The 26315-nt window shown below is 45.5% G+C and overlaps 1 protein-coding gene across 1 annotated transcript in view; it reads right to left on the bottom strand.

Moving 5' to 3' along the window:
- HDAC8 (histone deacetylase 8) overlaps positions 1-26315 on the bottom strand; it is a 230513-nt gene that overhangs the window by 15295 nt on the left and 188903 nt on the right. Inside the window, exon 10 of the mRNA XM_047764024.1 lies at positions 10396-10501. Coding sequence (XP_047619980.1) covers positions 10396-10501 — 106 coding nt within the window. The remainder of the gene's footprint in view (positions 1-10395; positions 10502-26315) is intronic.

A 26315-nucleotide genomic window follows, 5' to 3' on the forward strand; every position in this document is an offset into this window, starting at 1 on the left:
AGGGTCATTACTAAGAAGATATAGCAATCCTAAATGTGTATGTACCAAACAACAGAGCTTTAGAGTACCTGAAACAAAACCTGCTAGAGCTATAAGGAGAAATAGATCCAGATTAGAGATGGAGAATTCAACATCCCACTCTTAGCAATTGATAATAGAACTAGGCAGAAAATTAGTAACGATATAGAAGAATTCAAAAATGCTATCAATTAATAGGATCTATGTGACATTGATAGAATACTCCACCAAACAACAGCAGAATACACATTCTTTTCAAGCACTCACAGAACACATGCCAAGATAGACCATATACTGGGTTTTAAAACAAACATCAACAAACCGAAAATATTTGAAATTATGGAGAACATGTTTTCTGACCACAGTGGTATCAAAGTAGAAATTAAACCTCCTGAAAAAGAATTCTGCAGGCCCAGATGGTCTCATTGGAGAATCCTACTAAAAGGGAGATTTAACACCAATTCTCTACCATCTCTTGCAGAAAATAAAAGAGAAGGGAACACTTTCAAACTCATTTTATAGGGCTAGTATTGTCCTGATGCTGAACGCAAATGATGACAGCAAAAAAAAACCACAGACGAACATCCCTCATGAATATAGATGCAAAATCATCAACAAAATATTAGCAAATAGAATTCTTAGCAATTCATTCTTGGAATTAATTCTTAGAATTATAGATGATGTATAATACACAGCAGTGACAATGCTGATCCTTAATATATATATTATACACCATGAACAAGTGGGGTTTATTCCAGGTACAAAAATCTGGTTCAATATTTGAAAGTCAATGTAACGTAAAAGGCTAAGGAAGAAAAATTACATAGATATCAGTATTAGTATCAACTGATACAGAAACAGCATTTAACAAATTCAATATCCATTCATGACATAAATTCTCAGAAAACTAGGGATATAGAGGGTACTGTCTCAATTTGTAAGGAAAAACTACAAAACCTACAGCTAACTCCCTACTTAATGGTAAAACACTGGATGTTTTCCCTCTAAGTTCTGGAATAAGGCAAGGATGTCTGTTCTCACTACTCCTTTTTTTAGGGCTACACCCACATCAGATGGAAGTTCCCAGGCTGGGGGTCGAATCAGAGCTGTAGTTGCCAGCCTACATCATAACGTGGGATCTGAGCTGCATCTGCAACCTACACTACAGCTCACAGCAACACCAGATCCTTGACCGACTGAGCAAGGCCAGGGATCAAATCCTTATCCTCATGGATACTAGTCAGATTCATTTCTGCTGTGCCACAATGGGAACTCCTGTTCTCACTACTCTTATTCGATATAATACCAGAAGTTTAAGCCAGTGCAATAAGGCAAGGAAACAAAAAGCATATAGATTGGAAAGGAAGAAATAAAACTGTATTTGCAGATGAATGGTAATCTATATAGAAAATCCTAATAAGTCTACAAGAAAACACCTAGAAATAATAAATGAGTTCAGGAAAGTCACAGGCTATAACCACAATATACAAAAATAATGTGTATATACAAGGAAATATATATATATATACACACAATGAACACATGGAGGCCAAAATGAAAAACACAGTAATTAAAAAAAAGGGGGAAACTTAGTTGTGAAACCTGTTCAGGATCTGTATGCTGAAAATTACAAAATGCTGACAAAGAAAATCAAAGGAGATCTAAATAAATGGAGAGACATACCATGTTCATGGATTGTAATTCACTCCAAATTGATATACAGGTTTAACACACTTCCTAACAGAATTACATCAAGGGTGGTTTTTTTTTTTTTTAAAGATATAGACAAGATTATTCTAAAGCTTACATGGAAAGGCAAAGAAACTAGTATAGCTGAAACAACTTTGAATTAATTTTTTTAGGCTGCATTCATGGCACATGGAAGTTCCCAGGGATCAAACCTGTGCCATGGCAGCAACCCAAGCCACAGCAGTGATAACACTGGATCCTTAACCCACTGTGCCACAAGAGAACCCCTAAAACAATTTTGAAAAAGAAGAAAAAGGAATCATTCTACCTGATTTTAAGATTTATTATATAGCTACAGTAATCAAGACAGGAATAGACACACAGATCAATGGAGTGGAAGAGAAAATCCAGAAAGACAAAGTGAGATAGTTGCCTTGGAGTGGATGAGAATTTTGGAAAGGGAAGTGGTCCCAGGTAGCTACGTGGGTTTTCTGCCCTTCTACTAGAGTGAAGAGACTTCACACGATGAGTCATGGGAGGCCTGCTTTTCAAGACAAATAGAAGCATCCTAGAATTACCAGAAAGGAAACAGCACCTCAGACATGTACAATCGTCCATCTCCAGTCCCTTATTTTTCTAGCAGGGTGCAGGTGTTGTGACTAGATTTTTGTAAATCAAAAATTGGGACATATGGTCTGTTGAAAGATTATCTTTTCCTTAAAACTCCAACACGTATTCCTGTTTCTGACTATATATATATATATATTTTGTCTTTTTGCTATTTCTTGGGCTGCTCCCGCAGCATATGGAGGTTCCCAGGTTAGGGGTCCAATCGGAGCTGTAGCCGTTGGCCTACGCCAGAGCCACAGCAACGCGGGATCTGAGCCGCGTCTGCAACCTACACCACAGCTCACGGCAATGCCGGATCGTTAACCCACTGAACAAGAGCAGGGACCGAACCCGCAATCTCATGATTCCTAGTCGGATTCGTTAACCACTGTGCCACGACGGGAACTCCCTGTTTCTGACTATAAAAGCAATATGTGTTCATGATAGACATTTTGAAAAATACAGAAAAAGAATAAAGAACAAGTGAAAAATTACTTGAAAATTTTTAATTTTCAAGTAATTCCAATCTTATCACCAAAGATAACTCCAATAATAATTCCAATCTTACCACCAAAGATAACTACGGTTATCATTTTTGGTTTATTTCCTCCTAGGGTTTTCCTATGCCTATCCACACAATAACTTAACACACATGTTACATTTACTTACAAAATTGAGACTATATGGTATTAAATCATGTCCTTTTTTTTCACTTAAGATAGTTATCATGAGCATTATTCTCTTGTCATTAAATTATATTTAAAAATTTCTTTTTAATTGGCTGCAATGAATTCCTTCATGTAGTTGTACTGAGACATTGCATCATACCTAAAATTCAATGTATCGAAATAGAATGGGTCAAGTATATGTTCCTGTAAAACTCCCCCAATGGCTCCCCATCTCTGTTGGTATCCAGGCTGGAAACCTCAGAGTTATCTTTACTTCCTCCTTTCTCACAATCCCCTATAAATGACATACCTCCAAGTGCTGTTGATACTCTCTTCCTAACAGCTCTAAGCCATCCGGGAAGAATAGGATAGGGAGTATCCCACCACCATTAGTCCAGGCCTTTGCAGGCTCATCCTTGGAATACCGCCATGATCCATCCAAATATCACTGCATCATGTCATGTCCTAATTCCAGACTCTAGAATGGCTCCCACTATACTGTATCCGATATGGACAACTCAGCCTGAAATTCAAGGCAACGTACCATCTGCCCCTGACCCCCACCTAGCCAAATTTCTCTTGCTATGAGCACTTCCCTATTCTATTTAAAACACCCCAAGCTTCTGACAGCACTCTCCCTAAAGTCTTGGTCCTTCTACCTTGCATTAGCCCTTATTATGCCCTGATCTTGTCTAAGGGGGTTAGTTTTGTCTCCTCAGCTAGACTTCTCAGCTGTTTTTCGGAAGCTCAGATCACATCTTAAACTTCTCTGATATCTCTCATTACACCAAGCACTTGGAAAGCTCCCCAAAATATTCACTGAATGATTTAACTGGGCTTTAAAGTAGGGACACAATGATACTTCTTAAAATTAACCTGGTTCAGAGCTTCACTTTGGGAGACATTGCGGGGTGGGAAGGGTTTACTAGGGGTGATTGGAAAGAGCAGACAGGGGATGATGAGTAGACTTGACTGAGAAATAGTGCCAAGGAGAGGAGGGGCACCAGGCCTCGAATCAAATTCTGATGTCATTACTTACTGCTGAGGTGACTGTGGACATGTTACAGTACCTCTGCGGGCATTAGTTGCCTACCTCATGAGATAATTGTGAGGATGAAATGCGATCACCTATGTGAAGAATTCACCATGGTGATGCACAGTAGGCTTTTAATAATGGGAGTTCTCACTTACTGGATTTAGGTAAGTATTTCAAGTCTTCCAAAGTAATCTGCCAAGGGTATTCATGGTTTGTTAAAGGCTGCTGTTGAAGTTACTAGACCTTTGAGGAGTAGCCTTCATTTTAATTTTAGATCTTTGCAAATTTTCAGCATGATATTTTTGTGACTTTTTCTATTCGACAATGATAGCAACAACAATAACTAATCTTTCCAATTCTTACACATTTTAGTGAAGCAAGCAGGGCTCCTGGAAAAGACCACAGCAGGCTGGAGAGGGATAAAGAAAGGACAGGGCATGCAAGGGGAGAGGTCGTCACCTGAAGTCATGCAAATTGGCTAAGGGTAGCCTCCACAATTCTGCTCCAAAGTCCTTCTGAGAAGCCCTAAAGCAAATGGTCAGTCTGTCTTGGGATCAACCCTACCTTTCAACTTATCCTCATGGCTTCTCAAGGAGCAAGAGAAGGTGTGGCAAGAAGCCGAGTTTCCATGGTGTAGAGTTCCCCCAGGCAGAAGCACTGCTTCAAGCCGGGGGCTCCAGCAGGCCTTTGACATGCCCAGACCTGATGCCCCAATTGCTAGTCCCTAGAAGAATGTCAATCCCAGGTTTCAGGCTGCCAGAGGGGCTGCTGCTTACACTCAGCACAGTGGTTCTCCCGAGAATATCACCAGCGGATGTGCAAAGGGTCTCATCTTGGGGCTGTGGAACTGTAAAGAATAGGCTGGGGCTGGTGACCACAGCACACTTCAGGCAGCAGGAGCTGGGTGGGTGGGCTTCTTCTGCCTTTTCTCTTTCTCTATTACTTGTCTATCCAGCATGAAATGAAGCTGGAAGTTTCAATCACACTAAGGTGGGGTGAGGGGGTATGGCTAAAAGGCCTAGGTCAGGGACCGGAATTTCAAATGTTGTCCATGGCTGTCTTTCCTCCCATTTCCAGAGAGACATCAGATTTCAGATGATTTGGATTAGCCACACGGAAGGAGCCTGGTGTGTAGTACAAGGTGGGAAAGATTTACCAGGGGCAATTGGGAAAAACAGATGCGGGATGATGAGTAGGTTTGACAGGGCAACACTGCAAAAAGAGGAGGGGCACCAGAAAGGTCAAACAGTCTGAGCCTCAGTTCAGACAGACCTGGTTTCAAATGTCTGCTCTACCACCTATTAGCACAGTGTGTGGCACATAGTAGGTGCTTAGTAATAACTTGATGAATGAATGAAAAAAGGTGACCTTGGTCTTGTCATTTATCCTCTCTGAGCCTCAGTTTCCTCATCTGTAAGATAAACAATAGCTATTATTCTTATTATTTCTCCTGTGTTCTCTCCCCACACCCACATCAGTTTGCTGGCCCATCTCCCCAACCACAGAGGCTGCCATACTAAGCCTCCTTCATTAAGGCTCAGAACGGGCAGATGTGCACAAGGGCTGCTCTTCCCTCTTGTGTCCTCCCCCCTACTTCCTCCTCTTCCTCCCCTCCTCCTCCTCCTCCTCTTCCTCCTTACCTCCTGGTCCTAGTTGTTTCCTTTTCTATCTCAGCCAAACTTGGGGTAGAGTCTGGGAACCCAGAGCAAGTGTAGAAACAGCCAGTTACCTCTCCAACACACACTCACATGTGCATACCTCCCCGTCCCCACCCCCTTCAGTCCCCTGGTTGAGCCAGGGCTGCAACATGAAGCTTTTGTCCCCTGGGGACTTTCACTTGATTCAAATGTCATTGGTACCAGGGATTAGAAAACCTCTGCCCCTGTTTCCCCATGCAGAGCTAGGCAGGCTGGGGAAGCTAGCCCGCCTCTGGGGATTGATCACATCAGCACTGCTCCAACTCTGGAAGGTTCACTGTAAGCCAACTCCTCTGGAGTATGTCAGCCAGAGGAAAGGCAAACAAGTTTGAGCACACGGAGATGGTGCGAGGGTGATTTTACAGTAGTGGTCATGAGCTATACTGAGCGGCCCACTCTTTAACCCACACTTCCTTGTGAAGAATGACACATATCTTCAAGATTCATTGGCACAAGAAGAGTGATTTGTGGGAACAACACATAGCTTTTCTCTGTATAAAGCTAACAGCTTGAATGGACTCTGCAGGGGTTTTTTGGATTTTGTTTTGTTTTGTTTTTGGCCATGCCTATGGCATGTGGAAGTTCCCAGGCCAGGGACTGAGCTCAAGCCACAGCAGTGACAATGCCAGATCCTTAGCCCTCTGAGCCACCAGGGAACTCCTCCGTGGTTTTATTTTTGTCTTTTTTTTCTCTCTTGGAAAGACTGATGGGGAGTACAGATGGGATACGGTGAAGTCCAAATTTGCCTGTCCTCTGCACGTGTCCTGGCACGTGGAACGCACATCTCTAGAAGATGAATCTCCTCAGGTTTGACCTCCAACAAGTTAAAATCCCATCTTTTGTGCTTCTAAGGGATGTGATGAGAAAGAGAGAAAAACCCAAGCTCAAAGACTAAACAAATTCAACCAGACATCTTGGTGAAATTCTCTCTCATAGAGTGGAGCTTAATCCATCCACTCCCTCATTGCCATCCACCTCCACAAATAATCCTTGCCTCTTCCCCACCACCTTTGTTTTTCATAGAGAGTGGGATGGGTGGGGGAGGGAGGCATGGTGAGAAATGGCCAGGTTCACTGAGGTTTTTATATGCAAGAACAAATGATAGTCTTGGAGGCAGGTTCAGGAAAATCTTTCAGAATGCAGAAAATTCAGCAGCCTTTCCACACTGACCATTGTCATGGCAACACACTATCTGATGGCAGCATGCGTCACTAGGCTGGAGGGGCATGGTCTCAGTATAGCAGGTTAGCCTGGCCATTTTTAGCAACATTTGGGCTTCTTTCTAGCCTCATCTCTTCTAGGTTTAACTGAATTTCTTTTTGGTTCTGGACTTATGTGCTCTGCTCATTTGCATGGCTAGAACACAAGACTTTGTCAATATGAAAGGGATGGCTAAATGGAAAAATCTGAAGATTCCTAGTATTCTATAGCCACTCTCCTTGCTGTCCGCCCTCCCTGGCTCCTCCCCGCCCACTCTCAGCCACTTAGTTTCTTTTCTTCTCCTCATCAATTCTTTCCTATACACAGCATCACCTCCCCCGCGGCACCCCCCCAACTGTGACTCATCTACCAACCCCTGCACTCTCATCATCTTCTTTTTATTGTTTTTCTATTTTCTCATTTTAATGTACAGTGTCCTAGAATCTTAGGATTGGAGGGAACCTTAACAATAACCTAGTACAATCACCCTCCTCCCAATGCAGGAGCCCCTCTATGATACGAAAGCCAAGTGAATGTCTAGTCTCTATTTGCATTGTCTCCAGTGACAGAGACCTCATTCCTTTCTGGGCAGCCTGTTCCACTTTAGACAGCTCTCATTGTTAGAAAATTCTCTCTATTGCATGAAAATCTGCCTTTTAATAACACCTACCCATGGGTCCTAGCTCTGCGGCCTGTGACCACATAGAGTCTGTCTCTGCCCTCTGCTCTGTGACAGCCTCTCAGAGATATGAAGTAGGGACTACATCCCCCTGGGTCTTCTTTTCTCCCAAAGCTCAGCTCTTCCAACCAGACCTCTTGGAGTCTGGGCTCCAGTCCTCTCCCCATCCCAAATGACCTAGAGCACATGCTCCTATTTGTCTGGAGCTCTTTCAAAGTGAGGTCGATGCTGCATTAACATCTCTGAAGGCCACCTTGCCCTGGTGACTCACACTGAGATCCGGGCTGACTAAAATCCCTTACTCTTTTGCAGACAAAATGCTGTGTGGCATATCTTCCCATCTTTCATGTGTCTAGTTGCTTTGGAGGCCCCAATTCCTGGTCCATCGTATTTTCTCCCAGTTTAATTTCATTTGTTGCAATGAGAGTAATCCTCTAACCTGTAAGGGGATTTTTTTTTTTTTTTTTTAGGGCTGTACCTGCAGCATATGGAGGTTCCCAGGCTAGGGGTCAAATTGAAGCTGTAGCCGCTGGCCTACACCAGAGCCACAGCAATGCCAGATCCAAGCTGTGTCTGCAACCCCACCACAGCTCACAGCTCCTTAACACTGAGCAGGGCCAGGGATTGAACCCGCATCCTCATGGATACTAGTCAGATTCGTTTCCGATGATCCACCAAGGGAACTCCAAACCTGTAAGGATCTTTTTTAAAAAGCTTGATTTCCATGTAACTTCCATGTCCTCTAGGATTTTCTATTATTATTATTTTTGAACCAACCCTCAAACTGAACTTTTTTTTTTGGGGGCCGCACTTGCGGCATATGGAAGTTCTTCCCAGGCTAGGGGTTTAATCGGAGCTATAGCTGCTGGCCTATGATCCGAGGCCATCTGTGACACCAGATCCGAGCCACATCTGTGACCTACACCACAGCTCATGGCAACCTCAGATCCTTAACCCATTGAGCGAAGCCAGGGATCAAACCTATAACCGCATGGTTCCTAGTCATATTCGTTTCTGCTGTGCCACGATGAGAACTCAAACTGAGCTTTTATCTCGAGTCTTTTACAGATTTATTCCTCTTTTGGGTTTCTTACCTTTCCTAGTTCTTTTCCCTTTGAATTACCTTCCTTATGTCTTCTCTCGCTTGTCATTTCCATTTCCTCAATAGCAAGATGTCACCACTCTCTGGAGATGTGTGTCTGCGTGCATGTGCAGGAAAGCGTGAGGGCATACAGATATCTGTACATACGTAGGTGTGAGCAAGTAGCTGCAGAGGCTTGTTTAGTTTTTCTGTTTCTATTGCTTTTTCTGTACTCTACCAGGATTTAGAGCCTGGATGGGGTGAAAATGGCAAAGTTGAAGGAAAAGGGGTAAGAGAAGTTGGTCGAGGATCAGAGAGGGGCAGGAGGAAGTGAGGATGGGAACATGAGTGTTAATCAGGGCTGCAGCACAGCTAGAGAAGGGCCAGGAAAAGAAGGATTTTAAAGGCCTCACGGGTTGGAGGAGGCAGGAGGATTTGGTTAGGAACTGAGGAATTTAGAGATCAGTAGCCATTGAGAGGGCAGAGGGAGATGGCTTGAAAGCATAGGGTCAGGGGAAGGCTGAGGGCTGTGGGATACCTTAGAGAGAGGTGATAACCACCACTGCAAGCCTAACTTTACAAGCCTACGACTCATGAGCTTAGAAACTTTTCTCAGGTCAGGGGAGCCTGAAATGTGGAGCCCCTGCCTACAGAATCAGCTGTTGTCATAGACTGGGCTGTGCTAGAGGATAGGGCCTTAATATCACCCTCGGCAAAGACTCCCAGGACATGTGTCCCCTTGGACTAACTCTGACCCAGAATAGGCCTCTCCTTCATGCTGGATTCTCTTCTGATGAGGGAGTCAAATTTAGAAGGACTGGTGTTACCTTGGTCATTATAGGAATGAATGAGGGGATTTCACTCTCCAGGATGGACAATGAGATACCCTTGGCCTCTTAACTCTGTAAATAATTAGGACTCCCCCCCCAAATATGCACACACACACATTCAATTAAATGGGAACATGGGTGCCCAAACGACTTAAAGAAATGGTAGATCAATTAAGCTGAGTTGCCAAGCAGCAGCTGAGGCTGGGAATGGGGCCTCTACAAAGCTGAGGGCAGTGTCCCCAAACAGCTAGTGGACAGTGTGATCAGGAGGGCAATAACCTGATGACTGCCATTTTTCCTCTGTCCAGAGGCCAGAATAAAGGGAGGCCAGCCTTACAGAAGGGAACACTAGGTCAGCAGCCCCATCCCCAGGGCTCTATGTCAGACTGAAGAACCCATTCCTAGGGCGTCAGAATCCCTGACTATTCACTGTGGGCTTGCGTTTCCTTAAGGCTCTCTTGGACCAAGGAACCACACTGGAACAGGATGTCTGTGACCATGCCCCCCCCGCGCCCCCCCCCCCCGCCCCCTGCAACACCCACCCTCAAGTCTGGCTGACTTGAACTTCCTTCATCTTAGAGAGGGTTTTGACTGTTGCTCTTTTTCAAAGAAGGAGTTCCACTTTAGAACTAGCTTTCCACTAGAGGTGCCTAAAGCTGAACCTTTTGTCCCTGTGAAGGTGACATTAGCTGGCCAAATGACAATCCCAGCCGGAGTGACCAGTGTGTAATTCCAACTACAAGCTCTCAGGCCAAGAAGAGGTTTCCCTTCCGAGTCTGTGTAAAGATTAGCCACCAAAAGACAAATGGTATTTGGGGAAGCCCCCACTTACAGGCCACCACAAGCTGGGTGGAATGAGGAGGGCAGGATTCGAGGGGTGGCGCTCACCTTTGATGTAGTTGAGGATTTGCTGGACTCGGTGGGGCTCATTGCGGTCTGGCCGGCAGCTTGGCGTGATTTCCAGCACATAATCAGGACCATATGCTGTGAAAAACTGTAAGGAAAAGGGAAAGGCCAAAAAACAAACTAAATCACAGAAAACCTCCAAACCAAACCACATAACAAACAGAACAATCAAAAGAAACGCATGGCTACCGACAAGGTCAGGGAGGCCCAGGTGTGCAGGGCAGGATGACGTAGCAGGAAACTGTTCCCCTCGTGCAAACCTCCCGTGACGGTCCACTAGCTTGTCCTCCTTGCTCACATCTTGACTTTTCACTCCAGCCTCAGCTCTTACTCCTCTCTGTTTGCTAACTATTCCGGCCTGCCCCAGGCTCTCCCAATTCAGACCTTGCTTGGTCCCCCCTACAGCCCGCCAAGGAGCTTTGCCATTGCTCTTTCCTGGGGCCTGCTAAGGCCCTCCCTCGAATTCCTGCTGCCTGTGAAAAACCTCCCCATCCTTCCAGGCACAGCTCAAATGTCATCTCCTTCACAAAGCTGTCCCTCATTCTCCACCAACCCCCAGAGTGTTCTGCTGGTACATCTCTTATGGCCCTTGTTCAACAAATAGATGGTGCTTGCCTGCCTTTCACATATAGGTCACTGTGCTGGTTGCTGTGGGGGCTGTAAAGATGGGGTCCTATGGGGTCCTCTGGGTTCCTCTAGGTGCTCACAAGCACGTCTGTAGTGGGCAGAGATTTTTGAACAGTGACCTGATCTCTCTGCCCTGGATTATAAGCTCCTTGAAGGCAGGCAGCTTCTATGTCTTATTCGCCTCCTAAGTCCTCACAGACCAAGGCAGCTGCCTGTTAGTTTGGGTTGCCCTCAATTCCCTGACCCGGGAGTGTCAAGTGAGCCTAGTTTCTCTAGTTTTTCTTTCTCTGTAGTAGAGTTTATTTGTTTTTAAATTCAGAGAATCCAAATAAAGGTTTGGGGATTCTATTTCCAGCTCACTAGCTGACTCCTTGTGACCTTTGGTAAAGTCACAATATCTGATTCAGCTTCTCTATTAGGGCCTACTTGGGGGAAAATCACCCCACGACAAAGGGAATCATTCAATTGGATAAGTTTTTGAATGGGAAATATACAAAGCTACTATTTCTGTTTAGTTTTTAACAGAAATAGTATTTATGCACACTTTACTGGAGAGAGCATATGGTCCTTAACATGATGTGTTTTCAATAGTGATATTGTTAGGCGGTAAGTAAGCCAGGGAAATTCAAATTCCATGGGGAAAAAAAATGGTACAGAGGGCACGAAAAAAAAAGGGATCTTGGTATATGTCATGAATTTGAAGTCATTCAAAGAGCCTCTAAAAAATAATCCAGGGTTAATGCCATTGTCACCAAATTATCCTTGTTAAAAGTCTTGGATGTACATCTGGCACCGTGGGAGAGGTTGTGGAACAATCTCTAGGGATTCTAACAGCATCTTCGTGGAATCTCTGGGAGTAATTTGATGGGGAGATGGCTTTTGCACATCCACAACAGAAGACTCTACACATTTAACGAAAAGACAAATGACCAAGATGGTGCCAATGCTTATGATGCCCTTTTTGGGGGGTGGCGGGGGAGACTTAGAAAGGAGAGAGGAGTCTAGTTCCTTCCTGCTGGACTTATTACTCTCTGATGCCTAAAGCCCAGAGTTCTGGAGATAGAAGAGGCCTTGGGTGGAGATCGCCTTTACCAAATCCATGTATGGTGTGGGCAAAGAGGGGTTACCTGGGGGACAGATCCAGAAATTAACTCCCCCATTATGATCAAAGAAACTTGAGAGGTTTGTATTTTTAGCCAAGGAGGGCCCCTCAGTCCAAGCCTGAGGACCTTGTGGGCTTGGCTGTGGAAGAGAAGGCTTCAAACAGGTGTGGCCCTCTCTCCTTAGGCAGCCTCTCCTCCTCGGGAGCGTGTCAAGTAGTGCACTCGTTTCATGGTATAGAAAGACGAGTTGAGAGAGAAAGCAATAGCAGAAAGCCAGCTGCAATGAAGCACCACTCTGGGAGACACAAACCCCTGGCATCAAAGTGCTATTAAAATCAGAGGCAGGGGGCCTCACTGAGGTCTAGGAGGAGGGAACGTTCTGCCTCCATCTATGAAGATAACACTGCTGATCCTCTGTCAGCAAGGCATGCCGTGAGCTATCTGTTTCAGGCTGAGTGTCTGGAACAGCATGTCCTCACTGCAAGGGCCCGTGGCATGGTTAGCTGCGCTCTCCTGCTGTAGCTCCTTCTTAGGCCAAAAGCACACGGTTGCAAGATGGTCATCTGGGGTCAGAACTGACTGCCATGTGACAGAGCTCCACTCAACTGGGATCAAGGCTCTTGTCCTGGCTGCATGAGCACCTGGCTTTAACTGACCCATAAATGACCCCTTCTCTGCTGAAGCAGGCTGGCTGCAGGTAAAAGCCAAGTTTTGGTTCTTAAACATCTCTCCACCTTTGTCAATCAAATATTATTCCCAGGCCCTGCTTATTTGCGCTGTTCTTAGGATCGGGAGCACAGATGATTTAAGAAAGACCCTGTTTTGTGATCTACTTCTGCAGGGCAGCTGGCTGGTCCTGGCCTTGGGAGGCTCTGCTTGGGGCTGAGGGAAGCTGATAGTCACTGGGAAGGCAGAGGCCGTATCTAAGGCAGAGGTGGTGCCCTCTTCCCTACTCTGGCTCTGTCGTGGCATTTCTGTTGCTGTGTTTCATTATGCTTTTAGTTCTGCACTCATTAACTCTTTTCTATGGGACCATGAACTCTGTAAAGGCAGAAACTTCTGTCATATTCTCTTTGCGGAACCTATAGAGTTGAACTCAAGTCATCCAAGGTTCTCCTTCAACCTTTATTTTAAAATTATGGTGAATGAAATTAATTCACGAATAGTTTAGCTGGCTGTTCAGTTAATTCTGTGGAATAATGCAAAGAGCCAATTTATGGCATTAACAGCTTTTCTCGGCTCTTGAGGCCAAATGATGAGGCCAGTAGAGTCAGGCAGAGCAGAGATTTTCATACCCAGATTGAGCTGTGTGCCTCAGGCGAGTTTCTTAATCTCTTTTGTCATTGCAACCAGAGGAATGATAAACACTGGCTGCGTTGTTAGGAATCATAGAGATAATATACATTAAAGAGCTGAGCAGAGGGCCCACCACATGGCGGGATTTTCAGTACTTGTGAATTCCTTTCTCCTGGGGCAAAAAAGCGGTTGCCTAACTGGTGCCTCATCCAGACCCTGGGGGATGTCGGGCCAGGCACTGGGGGCTGTGATGCAGAAAAAAGAGCCTGTTCCTCCTGCCAGACAAAGCCCAGCAGCCCCGGCACCTTCCCACTTGCTCAAACCATGAGCTCCGCCTAGGGCCGGTGGAGAAACTGACTTCTCTCAATTTCTTGCCCTCTGCTCCTGACACTTGTTACTTACCAGCGAGGTAGAAAGGAAATCTGATCACGCAAGGCTAAGATATTGGGGTGGAGGGATTTGGCTGGCACTAGAAATAGCTCAAGGCCCCACCCTGAAACTGCCCTCCAGTCCTGAAGAGGAAAGGAAATGGGCAAGCGGCAATGCCATTCCCAGACAGGTGGAGCAGGGCATGAAAGAGGCCAGCCGCCCAACCCAGCAAGTGCAAACGCTGGCTTTGATCTCAGCAAAGGAAGGAGGGAGGTGCTAACCCTTCTCCACCCCTTCCCCTTTTCCCTCAGCACTCCTTTTGCTTTTGGGGTTTCCCATTATGCTTTTTTGAGGAGAACATGGTGGCAGCGGGAAAGGGGCAAATAGAAAGTATGAGGTGGGGCTGAGGATGGGACTGGAAGGGAATGGTACTTGAGGGAAGCTGGAACCTTCTCGACCCAAGAGTCAATGAATAAAGAAACAAACATAGCTCGGTTTTGCTCAGTTCAGTTCAGCTCTTGCTCACGCAGTGTAAACAGCACACACTTAGATATTAGGTCAAGAAGATATTCAGAAGAAGCCTTAATGTTGCTGTTATTCCTTCATAATCCCATGTGGTCACAGAAAACCAAACCACAAACCTGGAAAAACCAATCCTTTTATTCCTCCTTCAACATTTATTAAGTACCTACTATGTGCCTGAGTAGGTGGGGTGACAAGACAGTGAGACATGTTTAGTAGGAAGGGGCATTATAGAACAGTGAGATGAGAGGTACAATACTAAAGATATAAGTAATAACAGTTATTTTTTTTTCATCTTTTTAAAAATTGAAATATAATTGATGTACACTGTGTTAGTTTCGGGTACATAGCAAAGTGGTTCATATATATATATATATATATATATATTCTTTTCCTTCATAGGTTATTACAAGATACTGAATATAGTTCCCTGTGCTATACAGCAGATCCTTGTTGGTTATCCATTTTCCATATTGTAGTGTATATATATATAAATCCCAGAATCCTAATTTATCCCCCCTACTTTCCCCTTTGGTAACCATAGTTTGTTTTCAATGCCAATAACAGTTACTATTGATTAAAAGCTTATTATGTGTCAGGCACTTGAAGTGTCTCAGTACTTTTTATGGTCTGACAATTCTCACAACCAACTCATATGGAGGCTCTAGAATGACTTCCATTTTGAGATGAGGATCTGAAGCACAGGACTGTCAGATAACATGACAGAGGTCACACAGCTAGCACATGAGGTGTGAGATTTGAACCCAGGTCATTCTGGAGATCAGCACTGCCCATAGGAGACTCTAAACTACTCCAGAGGAAGTGACTGTGTAGGGGGTCTGCCAAGGGGCCCTGGTGGGTGGGGGGAGACATTCCCAAGAGGGCCTGGGCAAGGACAGGGAGAATGAAACAGAAGAGCACATTTTAGGCACTGAAATGAATTTGATATGGCTTGAGGGTAGGGCAGAAGGAGAATCAGGGCATGAAGCTGGGGAGGCAGGATGAGTTTCATGGTAGGCACTGCCTGCTCCTCATACATAGGCATTTGGCTTGATCCCAGGCCAAAGTGTCCATGAGGGCAGAACACTGTCTCCTGACTCCCTGCTGTAGAGCCAGTTCCCAAAAACTGTTACTCTAGGAGGTGGTAAATAACAATTTGTGGCAAAAGTGAATGGAAACCTGTGGTGGGGGGTAGCTTGTAAAGGAAGGGATGAACAGTTCAGCCATACACTTTAGAGGAACTCAATGGCTACAGTGTAGAGAATGGAATGGAATTTGAGGGGAGGAATGTGAGTAGGGAGACCAGTGAGGAGGCTGGTGCAGGGGCCACCATGAGTGGTAATAGGGCATGAGCCAGAAGAGTTGTGGGAGAAATGGAGATATTGAAAAATTTAAAAAGATAGCATCAGTAAGACTAAACAATGAGTTGGATGTGGGAAGAAAGAAAGAAGACAAAGTCAAGGATTTCCCTTGACTGTGTAGGAGGTGCAGTAACGGGGTGAGGAATACAGGCAGAGGACAAGGATTCATGGTGGGGCATTATGTGTGTTAGGGGGGCTGGGTGGAGCATGTTGAGGGTCAGAATCCTGATGATATTATGGGCTGGAATTTAGCTGGAAGGTTGGGACTAAGATACAGGATGTGTGTTAGAGATTTGGGAGTTATCAATGACATACAAGAATTGGACAAGAATTGCCTTGGCTGGCAGTAGAGGCTTACTACAGGGGGGAGAAGAGGAGAGAGGTGAGGAAAGAGTCATGGGGAACAGCCAACACTTCAGGGCTGGACAGAGGGAGAGGAAACAGTTCTGGTGGTGACTTGAGATGTTGCAGATTGGTGAAATGAAAGGATGGGCAGTCTTCCTATTTGTCCACTGGAAGGAGATCTTTGTTGCAGCAAAGGCAGTGGAGGGTGTGGACAAGGCCTGAGTGGAGGAGACTGAAGAGTCATTGGGAAGAAGTAGAGATAAAAATGGGTAAGAATACTCTCTCTTCCTCCCTCTCTCTTTAAGGAATTTGGTACAGGGGTGGGGCTGGAGTAGGGTGGGTATTTTAAGATGGGAGGATTTTTTTTTTGTCTTTTTGCCTTTTCTAGGGCTGCACCTGTGGCATATGGAGGTTCCCAGGCTAGGGATCTAATCGGAGCTGCAGCTGCCAGCCTACACCACAGCTCATGGCAACACTGGATCCTTAATCCACTGAGTGAGGCCAGGGATCGAACCCACAACCTCATTGTTCCTAGTCAGATTCGTTAACCACTGAGCTGTGACGGGAACTCCCAGGAGGATCTTAAGTATATTTATAGGCGGAGGGGAGGAGCTCAAAGGATGGGAGTCAGAGGTGGCCTGATAGGGATTTTGAGTTAGTTATATTTGTCATTCTGGTCCCTTAGCTTCACCAGGGAAGAACACTATTGTATTCATATTTATATTACCTACAGCTCCTCACATAAGGCCTGGAAAATAATAGGTACTCAATCCATGTTTGTTGAAGGAATACAAGAAAATGTGTTTGGGACTCTGAAGACATTCACAGCTAGTTGGGAGAATCAGAGTCTTGAAGAATGGGGTGACTGCAAATAGGCAGGGACTGGGTGGGGTGGAGGGTAATTAGTGGAGGCAGGACAGGTCTGGGGAGTTAGCTAAAGTTGTAGAAGAGCATTGGGAAGCCATGAACCTCAGGGTGAGGAGACAGGACTTGATGTGACAGGCCTGTCAGGACTGGAGCTGTGCCTTAGGATACCTGGGAGCAGCATGCAAAGGCTGGGCAACCAATGTGGAGGCCATAGTTCAAGGGGGGAGAAGCAACGGCTTGAACAAGGGTGGTTGCTGTGGGGATGGAGAGGATGGGAAAGAGACATTGTGTAAGTAGACACATGAGGACTTTGGTAATTGGCTGGCTGTGGAGGAAAAGAGAGCAAGGGAGAGGTCAAAGTTGATGCCTAGATTTTGAGTTAGTCTGGGTCAGTGGGTAAGCCACTGATAGAGCCAGGTAAAGTAGTGGGAAAAGCTAGTCTAGCTGAGGGAAGGGGATGGGCTTGGGTTCTGTGGCTTTGAGATGACAGTAGGATATGTGGGTCGCTATGTCTGGCAGGTGGCTGGAGAAGTGAGGATGGTGTGTGGAAGTGAGATCATGACTGAGGACTAAGTAAGGAGGGGGAAAAGGAGAGCCAGTGAATAGGCAGAAAAAGAAAAAGAGTAACCAGAGAAGGAGAAAGAGAATGGTAAAGTGGAATATCTTAGAGCCTCAGCCTCGGGGATAAGAGTCAGCCTGAGAAAGATGCCTAAAGGAATATATTTGCCATGCTGGCAATAGACTCCTATGGCTAAGCTAGTAATCTCTCTCTCCTAGTCACTATAAAAAACCAGCTCCCTTTTTATGATACTCCAAAAAAGCTCTCAAATCTTTTATTTTAAAACACAGTTTACCTTTTCCTAAAAATCAGACTTGATCCTATCGGGGCAAGCCCACGGTCAATGCCAATCCCTCTTACAGACCCCTGAAGCTTTGCTCTGTCTTCAGCTGAGGAGGTCATGCTGGAGACTAATGTGGGCCCTGACAGGAAGAGCATTTCTTGTCCTGACTCACCCTGTGAACAGAACTCATCACAACCAGAATAACATAGCGCCGGCACTTTGAACCATAACGTGGTCTTGTAAGATGCTTCTCAACCTTTCCTATATCACCAATTATTCCATCAAAGAACTTGGGCCCAACCATGATGGAAACAAAAAAGCCCTCTTTTCCCCAGAAAAACATTTCTGTTTACAGGAAATTTGGTTATTACATATATCATTTAAGGTACATTTTAAGGACATAAAATTGCAGGTGTATTATTGAGAGTAAATTTTATTGCCATGGCTTTACAACACAAACAAACAAAAATAATAACCCCATTAGCTGTTGAACTGAACTGGCAGGAAGCAGCACATCAAAGGTGATTGCTTGTAAGCAGGGGAACAGGGAATTAGGAGTGTCCAAAGCATGGCTGAGAGGTCAGGGAGCTACAGGGCTGCTGGAGACAAGCTGATACATGTGGAGGGAACACGAGGATGGAAAGCAGGCACCCCATCTGTATCCCACCTGCAGGGCTCAGTTCCCACCTTGAACAGGGTTGCTACTTAAGAACTGCTTCGGGGTGAGGCTCATAGCCCAAGTGCCAAGAACTGTTTGAATGAATAAATGAATGAGGCATGGAAATAGTTTTATGATGCAGAAGTTTTTTTATTTTTTCCTTTTTATGGCTGCACCTGTGGCATATGGAAGTTCCTGGACTAGGGGTCAAATTGGAGCTGTAGCTGCCAGCCTACACCACGGCCACAGCAACGCTGGATCTGAGCTGCATCTGCGACCTACACTGCAGCTCATGGCAATGCTGGATCCTTAACTCGCTGAGTGAGGCCAGGAATCAACCCCGCATCCTCATGGATACCAGTCAGGTTCTTAATCCACTGAACCTTAATGGAAACTCCATGACGTGAAAGTTTTAAAGGTATGTTAACTCTTGGTATAGAAAAAAGTTTATTATGCAAAATAATCAGGTAAACCTGGGAAATGTTAACTTATTTGAGTACCAATTTTATTTAAACAAAGAATGCACCCAATATTAACTAGTCTTATTAGCTAACATACTTGGAAGCTTCATGAACACACACATATATAGCCCTTTGGTGTACTTTGTAGTCACTAAGGTTCCTATGTTAGTAAATCCACAGTAGTGTGTGTGTTTGTGTGTGTGTGTGTGTGTGTGTGTGTGTGAACGCATGTGTATGTTCTATTTGGTGCTGAGCATTATTCTAGGTCCTTGGGGGTAAGCTGAGTACAAAAAAAGAATAAGGTCTGGTGACTGCTCTCCAGGAGATGAAAATCTAAATAGAGAGGGAAAAATAATTACAGGAAGGGCAGAGGAATAAATCCAAGCTTAATTGTGTGGTATTGGCCAGAGCACAGTAAAATGTCCTTACAAGTATGGGGCACTGGACAAGTGAGGTGACTTGTCCAAGATCACAGTACTAAAGTAACAGATGTGAACTTTAACCCATGGCTTTGGACTTTCAGTCCAGCGGGCTTTCCACTACACTGTGAAGCAAAAAGCATAGTGGTTATAGAGTGAGATTTCTGGAGTCATATGGGATGGGCTGTAAATCTTTGCTCCACCATCTGCTGCTACCTGTGTGACCATAGGCAAGTTAATCAACTATTTTGTGCTCTGGTTTTCTTTGTAAAATGGGAATAGTAACAGAATGTCCCTGTTAAGAGTTGTTGTGACAATAAGTGAGTTAATTCGTGCCAAGCCCTTAGAACAGTGCCTGGAACATAGTAAATGTGGAGTAAATGTTATTAAATACTAGAATATTATTATTTATTGTGCTTTATCAAATGTACAAAGAAACAGGAGTTGTATGTATAAGAGATAGTAGTAGAACTGGATTTTTTTTTTATCAGTGCCCATTCAGACTGGATGAGGGGGAACTTCTGAAGAACCTACCCTGTATCCAAAAACTCTGAAGCCAGAAAGAGGGTGGAGAGATCAAGAAGAGAAGGGTCCCAATGAATGAGACCAGGAAAAATGGAAGAGAGCAGGAGGGAATGAGAAATTGGAAGTGGTGGGAAAGAGGCAGGGGGACAGAGGTGATAGAAAAGAGAGGAGAGAAAAATGTGTGTGTGGAGTAAACTGGCAAGGAAGGAAAGAGGCACAGAGGAGGTGGCAGAAGAGACAATGGCAGAGTGTCTTCTCAGGGCCAAGGCTTTCCTTCAGGGTGTGGTTTTCAAGGGGTTTGGGGGAAGGGCCCTGGCCAAGACTAATACCTTTCCCACATCACTGCTGATCCTCAAATTTCCACTACTAGAGAGAATTCTTCCTTCATAAATATGTGCAGGGCCAACTCTGATTATACCATATGTCTCTGTTAATCAAATGAATATTTTGGAAACAAGCCTACACACTAAGCTTTTTTATTTAACATCAATTTTTCCTTCAGCCAAGGGTGGGGATGGAAGAAGGGAGAGTACAGGGATATTGCTTTACCTGGCTTGCTGCTGGACAAGTACTGAGTTGACCTTAAGAAAGTGGATTCTACTGGAGGATTAGTCTCTGGCTTGATCCTTACACTGCCCCAAGCAACCGCCCTCTCTGTTCCTTCACTGCTACACTTCGTAAGCTCTCTTTTCTTCACCACCTCTTCCTTTCTCAGATACTTCAACCCATTGCTGTCTGATTTCTTCCCTACACCTCCATCGAACTGTTTTCTAGGAGAAGGATGGCAAAGGGATTTTGGTTTGTTGGCAGCTCTGACTAACTGGGAGTAGCTGCTTGGGGTACTGTGTTGAGGATTCTGAGGCTGTGTTTAAGTTCAGCAGAAAAATATGTCAAAATCAGTCGCTGTAATCCATGGGTACTTGGTGGGCAGGGTGGGGGCTGGGGGAAGTAGTCCTATGTGCCTTATATTTGCTGTTCCTGTCTTAGGAGGCTAAGAGTGACCCCCTAATTACCCAACCTAATATCTTCTTTTCAGTGATCACTCGTTCTATTTGATCACTCTCCAGCACCTGTCATCAACTACCCTTGCATTTTTGGTGCTATCTTCTCTTGCATCACGGCTCCTCTCTCTGTTCCTTCTCAGTCTCCTTCCCTGTGTCCTCCTCAGTCACCTGTCTCTTAAGTGTAGGTGCCCCCAGGTTGTACTCTCAGCTCTTTTCTCTCTCTCTGCAAGAGCTCGCACTCTCTGCTGTGGTTTCAAGCACTTCCATGCAGAGAGCCTACATTTCTGGTTTCCGTGTTTATCCCCAGCCTCTGACTTGAATTTACAACTGTCTGCTGGACGTTTCTACCTAGAAAACTTGAATTTCTGGTCCTTGATGCTTAATGTGTTCTGAGTTGAGCTAATTCAGTATAAGTCCTTCCAAAGAGAATGGTCATCTGTTTTTGTTCAGTCGGCAGCATAGGTGAGTCCCCCTCATACAGTAAGCTCCTCAGTAAAGATCTGAACTTATGACCCTGCATGCGTTAGTGTGCTTATGCTTCTGGTAGAGGCACTGGATTTCATGCTTTCAAAATACCTGAAATGATATGGGATTAGGGGATCTTTATCTCTGTGAGATATTCACATTGTTTGATGAACAGTGATTGTTCTTATTGCCATTCATTAGAGGAAGCAAAACATATCTCACTGGGCACAAGAAGGCACAGAGCAGCAAAGGTTACTCCCAAGACTGGCATTATCTCTAAAGGGACAGCCAGACAGCATGCAGTATACTTGAGGTATTATTTGAAGATGCTCACTGGTTGTCTGCTGGGGCAGGATGTGGTGTGGGAGGTGCTGGGGAGGCAATGATGAAGCAGACAACCCCTGGCCTTGAGGAGCTTGCAGTTAAGTAGAGAAGGCAAAGAGGTGCAGGAATAACTATGATGAGATGAACCTTACAGGCAAGTCACTTCTATAGGGCTATGGTGGGAATTCTTAATTCTGAGTGTAGGGGCTGAGTGATGACTGAGGCTTCATGGAGGAGATGGGAAGCAACTGAAGTAGCCTTGAAGGATGAATCAGATTTAAGTAGGAAGGCAGAGAAGGTAAGAAAGGCAGAAGCAGCAGAATGAGGACAATGAAGATACATCCTAAACAAGTCATCAAAACTTAATTTATGAGAAAGAACGGGGTCATAACTAGCACCAGCACAGCTCTCTAAGCAACTTTCTTGTCCTCTCTGAACAGCGCATCCTTCCTTTGTGACAGACAAAGATAGGTTGATGGGATTGGCAGAGACAGGGGGAAAGTCATGGATAGACTTGATATTCCATCACAGTAGGATTTATCTCTGATAGATCCATCGCAGTGGTTACTTGGAAGCAAATCATAGTTGAACTTGCTTAGAACCTATTGATTCACTTGTACCCTCAGTTGCTTGACACCGGCATCTCCTGAGGACTCCTGTGTAGCAGGCTCTAGGTGCGAAGAGATGACTGAGACTCAGCCTTTGCCCTCAAGGAGTGGATGGGGAGGCAGCTTGTGAACAAGCTACTCTAACTCTCTGTGGTAAGTGCTCTAATAGACATGTAGGTAAGAGCTCCTGATGTCCGGGGGAAGACAAAGCAAAGCTGTGCTCTGAGTCAATTTCTGATTTCCCTGTCTCCTCTCCCCTCCCTCCCTGAGTTTTCTGTTCGAAATCCAGATCTGATCAGGTCATTCCTCTTGCTTAAAAACCGTGGTTGCCTCTCTACTGACTGCAGGACCCAATCCAAACTCTTGGGCAAGACACACAAAGGCCTTCGCAGTCTGGCCCAACCGACCCCTCCAGTCTTATCTCACACCATGGGCCAGGCTCTGGCCCCTAAAGTGTAGCCACACTGCATGGGAGCGTCTCTCCCTGCTCCTCTTTATCTGGTCAACCCTTCTGCTTCCCTCTCACCCCTGCTAAATGTTGCTTCTCGGCTGCACTAGTCCCCACTCCCCCTGATGGAATAAGTTCCTCCTCTGTGTTCCCACAGCTCACTGTCGACCTCTCTATTCTAGTACTTATCACATTATAGTGTAATTGTTTGTCTATGTGCCCGTCTCCCCCACTAGTCCATGTTCTCCTCAAGGTTGGAATGGGGCGTTATTCTTTTCCTTATCCTGTGGATTTGGTCTGGGCCTGGCACATAGTAGGCACTCCATACATCTTGGCTAAGTGAATGAATGGCTCTGACCTGTGGCCACTTGGGTCCTGTCCTTGTCAGCAGCTGGCATCACTTAACATGAGAGATGCATAAAAAATGAAGGGCAGCCAGAGTAGCTGAAAAACAGGCAGCTCTAGTGACATCATGAAAAAAAGACAAAACCAAACCAAACTGGAGACAAACACTCCCACTCAGGCTTAACAAATGACTCTCCTTTCTGAGCAGCCCCTTCTTGTCGGTTCTCCCATTCCCTTTTGAAAACCCAGTCATTGAAATGATTCTAATTATTCATGGTCGGTGGCATATCCAGGAAACACTTAGTTTACAAGCAATTAAAATACGCTAAAATAGATTTATGCAGGTTGAACCTGATCCTGCTGGTAAGAAGGGAGTAAATGACTTACATCTTGGAGGGGTATTTGCTTCCTGAGGCTGCTTTTTATCTACTGTACTAGTTTGGTGCTAACACAGCAAACATCCGGAGGTCCTTCTCAAGGCGAGTGTGCAGTGAACGGTGCAAGGAGCATGTAGACTTGCGTGTTCGACCTCAGCCAGATGTCTTGTAAATGTGGGAGCGCTGCCTCTGCCCACACTCGCCCCGCCATGGTGGGGGGTGGGGAGGCTGGCTCAGGGGTAGGGAGCTCTGGGCAGTAGAAAAACTCCCAGCACCTTGACCACCGTGGGAGTAGGGGTAGGGCCTGGTTTCCAGTCACACTGGAACCACTTGGAATCACTTAACCCCTCAAGGTTCATTCTCCTTATTGGTAAAGTGGGGACACAGATCTCCACCCTCCCAACTTTAGAGGGGTGTTTATGAGGATCAGTGGGAGAAATTTTGTGAAAAAACCCTAGAGGCTAGAGAAATGGAGGGGCGTTCACTTTCATTACAAAAAACTTTAACTTGCGGGTCTGTCCCTTCAATGCTATGCACGTCAGCAGATTAGTACAGGTGTACCAAGGCAAGCCCCCTAATAGTTTACTTACGAGTCCACATAAGGATGTCATTACCTTGCCACACCCAAACCAAGTGTTTTAATGTTCCTCTAATGAAGATAGCAGTGAACAGCTAAGCAAACAGGCCATTTGGTTGAGAGCAGACACGGGGCAGCAAAGGCCTAGCACATGGAGCCCAGGTGTTCCCAGAGATTTTGTGCCATACTTCCCCATGGCAGGCAAGCTCTGCTTCCTCGGGGAGCAGAGGGAAAAAGGCCTCCTTTTGCTGCTCCAAGAAACCTAGAACATGTATCTCAGTCACCCAGTGGGCCAATGTGATTGGTGCAAAATTCGGAATGAACAAATTGAAATGGTGCATTTCAGCACCAGCTTTTGAGCTAAGCACTGAGGTTCTGCAGAAAGGCCACAAAGCAGGGTGGGGTGGGGGTGGTGGGGAGGAAGCACAGGCCATGAAAACCAGGAAAAAACTGGAGTGATGGTTTGCCTGGAAGTCTAACTGTAAATTACTAAGGCCTTGAGATACTTTAATGGAAAATTAAAAAAAAAAAAAAGGAGTTCCTGTCATGGCTCAGTATAAATGAATCTGACGAGCATTCATGAGGATGCAGGTTCAATCCCTGGACTCGCTTGGTGGGTTAAGGATCTGGCATTGCCCTGAGCTACGGTATAGATCACAGATGCGGCTTGGGTCTGACGTTGCTGTGGCTGTGGCGTAGGCCAGTGGCTATAGCTTCCATTTGACTCCTAACCTGGAAACTTCCATATGCCACCAGTGTGGCCCTAAAAATAAAATAAAAAAGAGAGAAAAAGAAAAAAAAGAAAATTATATAGCCTACATCTGCAAAAGGATCCTGGGTTTCTTCATGCTCTGTCACATCTTCCTGCCTTTCTGCTCACTATTCCTTGTGTAGAGAATACTTAGCCCTCCCTTCTCAGCCGAGACCATTCTTACTCATCTTTCAAGACTCAGCTCAAATGTAACCTCTCTGAAGTCTTTGCTGACTCCCCAAAGGCAAGGTCCTTGCTCTCTTGTCTGTGCCTCAGCAAGGTCATTTACAGCCCTCTGGCCCACTCTGACATATGTGTTTACACACCCTTCTTCCCCATTCGGCCAGAAGTGTAGCTCTCAGGAGCAAGAGCCAGATGGTAGCTTTACTTTGCACAGAGCAGGGACAAAGATGGGCCTCACTTAAGGCCATTTGAATGAATGAGCATTTGGGCAGACGTGCACTGGCCTCATTTATCAGGTCTGCACAGGACCCTAAAGGGAAGGCTCATTAGGCAACGATTTGATATGGTAGACATGCTTCTTCTACACTGGTTTACCTGATTAGTGACTGTCTCAGTGCTGGCAAGCAGCAAGAAACCTGGTGGCAGAGGCAGCCTGACAATGTACCGATGAGGCAAGGTCTGGTCCTGGCTATCAGCTTGGTTCCCACAACTTGGAATCATGCATTGGAAAAATGCTGCTCTCCACTCTCCACCCCTCAACTCTCATGTGCCTGCCTCTCAGGAAGTTGCCCAGCAGCACAGACAGCCTCCTCTTGTACACTTGATAACTGAAAATGTATCCATTACAAGAGAGGAAGGCCTAATGGACAGAGTCTGACCCACAGAAGCTCCCACAGAAGCTCTAGCTCAGCAGCCACAGCTTCCGGTTCTCCTTCTGGTTCTGCTAATGATGAACGCAATGACTTTAGACACATTGGCTCATCTCACATTCCCTATCTCCCAGATGGGGAGAATAATGAAGATGTTGCATGGATTGAGTCAATAAGAAGCTTGACTGAGATCTCTGTGGACGGGAGAAGCAGCAGTTGATGCTGGCAGAGCCTGCAGGGTTTTGTTGTTTTGGTTGTTTCTGTTTGCAAGTGAATCATTCTGCCTCAAGCCCAGATGTGCAGCCTGTGGAGAGGAAGAGAGGAAGGGCAGGCAGACAGGCACCTCCAGTCTCAATTGCAGAAGTCAGAGCACACAGAAGTGAATGGGACTGGATGGGACAGGATGGGACGGGATGGGATGGGAGCGGCAGGGCAGGACGACGGGATGGGATGCTCAGCTGCCGGCTTGCCAACAGCTGGTCTCCTGCTCCCCGGTAGACCAGGAGCAACAAGCTCTGAAGGCTGTGTACTGAAGCAGTTTTATATTGAAATCAAATCAAACTTGTGACAAAGTCAATCCGACACATCTTTAATGATACACATAATGATTATGGTGCTGTGCTGTAATTAGGCATAATGGTAAGCAGCTCTCAGGAATGACTGCAATTACAATTACTTTTACACGGCTGAACCAAATATTTCTGAGGTCCACCGGGATGGGGGTGGGGATTGGGGCAGGGGGAGTTCTGATAGGAGGCAGAACAGAAAGCTCGTT

Source organism: Phacochoerus africanus, chromosome X (genome assembly GCF_016906955.1).
Source record: "Phacochoerus africanus isolate WHEZ1 chromosome X, ROS_Pafr_v1, whole genome shotgun sequence".
Taxonomy (NCBI): Eukaryota; Metazoa; Chordata; class Mammalia; order Artiodactyla; family Suidae; genus Phacochoerus; species Phacochoerus africanus.